Source organism: Sphaeroforma arctica (genome assembly GCF_001186125.1).
Source record: "Sphaeroforma arctica JP610 unplaced genomic scaffold supercont1.5464, whole genome shotgun sequence".
Classification (NCBI taxonomy): Eukaryota; class Ichthyosporea; order Ichthyophonida; genus Sphaeroforma; species Sphaeroforma arctica.
In genome coordinates, this window is record NW_014035094.1 from 883 (window position 1) to 1,961 (window position 1,079).

At 43.5% G+C, this 1,079-nt stretch overlaps 1 protein-coding gene across 1 annotated transcript; it reads right to left on the minus strand.

The window, feature by feature from the left end:
• Positions 1-302: 302 nt before the first annotated feature.
• Positions 303-469, minus strand: SARC_15013 (hypothetical protein; the record flags this gene model as incomplete). Its single annotated transcript, XM_014290857.1, has 1 exon — positions 303-469. A coding segment is annotated over one exon (167 nt), but the record flags the coding sequence as incomplete, so codon positions are not given.
• Between the last annotated feature and the right edge of the window lie 610 nt (positions 470-1,079).

Sequence of the window (1,079 nt, forward strand, 5' to 3'; positions counted from 1 at the left end):
TACACTTAACACCCATAGTACACCCCACACACTAAATACACTATATACACTCTGTACACTTAACACCCATAGTGCACCCCACACACTATATACACTATATACACTCAGTACACTTAACACCCATAGTACACCCCACACACTCTATACACTATATACAGCCAGTACACTTAACACCCATGGTACACCCCACACACTATATACACTATATACACTCAGTACACTTAACACCCATTGTACACCCCACACACTATATACACTATATACACTCAGTACACATAGCACCCATAGAACACCCCACATACTCGTGAGTCACAGGCACGTGTTGCAGTATAGTAGCCACCACTTGCTTGATAGTGGGCACTATAGCTACTATCAGTGGCTGCCCTTTAGTCTTAAGCTCGGTGGGTTGTTCTTTTAACGCCAGCAGTGGTTTGATAGCGATGCAGCACACAGCCACTTGATCTTTTAGCTGCGGAGGTGTACAACATGGAGAGAAGAGAAGAGTGTGTGATATGTAATATAGCATGAGAGTGTGAAATGTTTATTATAATATGACACTCTCTCCCTCCAACCATTGACATTTAAAGAGGAACCCCTTTGTCGCACGGGGCTGTTACCTGCTTCATACTGTCCTTGATGGCAGTGTAGCGATCCACTTGTTCAGCTGAGCACAGAATGAGAGAGTGAGTGTCATGTGATTAGAATGAGAGAGTGAGTGTCATGTGATTGGAATGAGACAGTGAGTGTCATGTGATTAGAATAAGTATGTGTGCGTGATGTGATTAGAATGAGTGTGTGTGTGTGATGTGATTAGAATGAGAGAGTGAGTGTCAAGTGAATAGAATGAGAGAGTGTGTGTGATGTGGTTAGAATGGGTGTGTGTGTGTGATGTGATTAGAATGAGAGAGTGAGTGTCATGTGATTAGAATGAGAGAGTGCATCAATCTTATCCAGACAAGGTACGTGAGATTTCAATTGAAGGGCCAACCTATGGTATCATGAAACTCGCCGACCTAACATGGACTGAGTTTTATTCGAGACCAGACCAGACGGTTTCGAAACGCCCGAGTTCTGTGGTG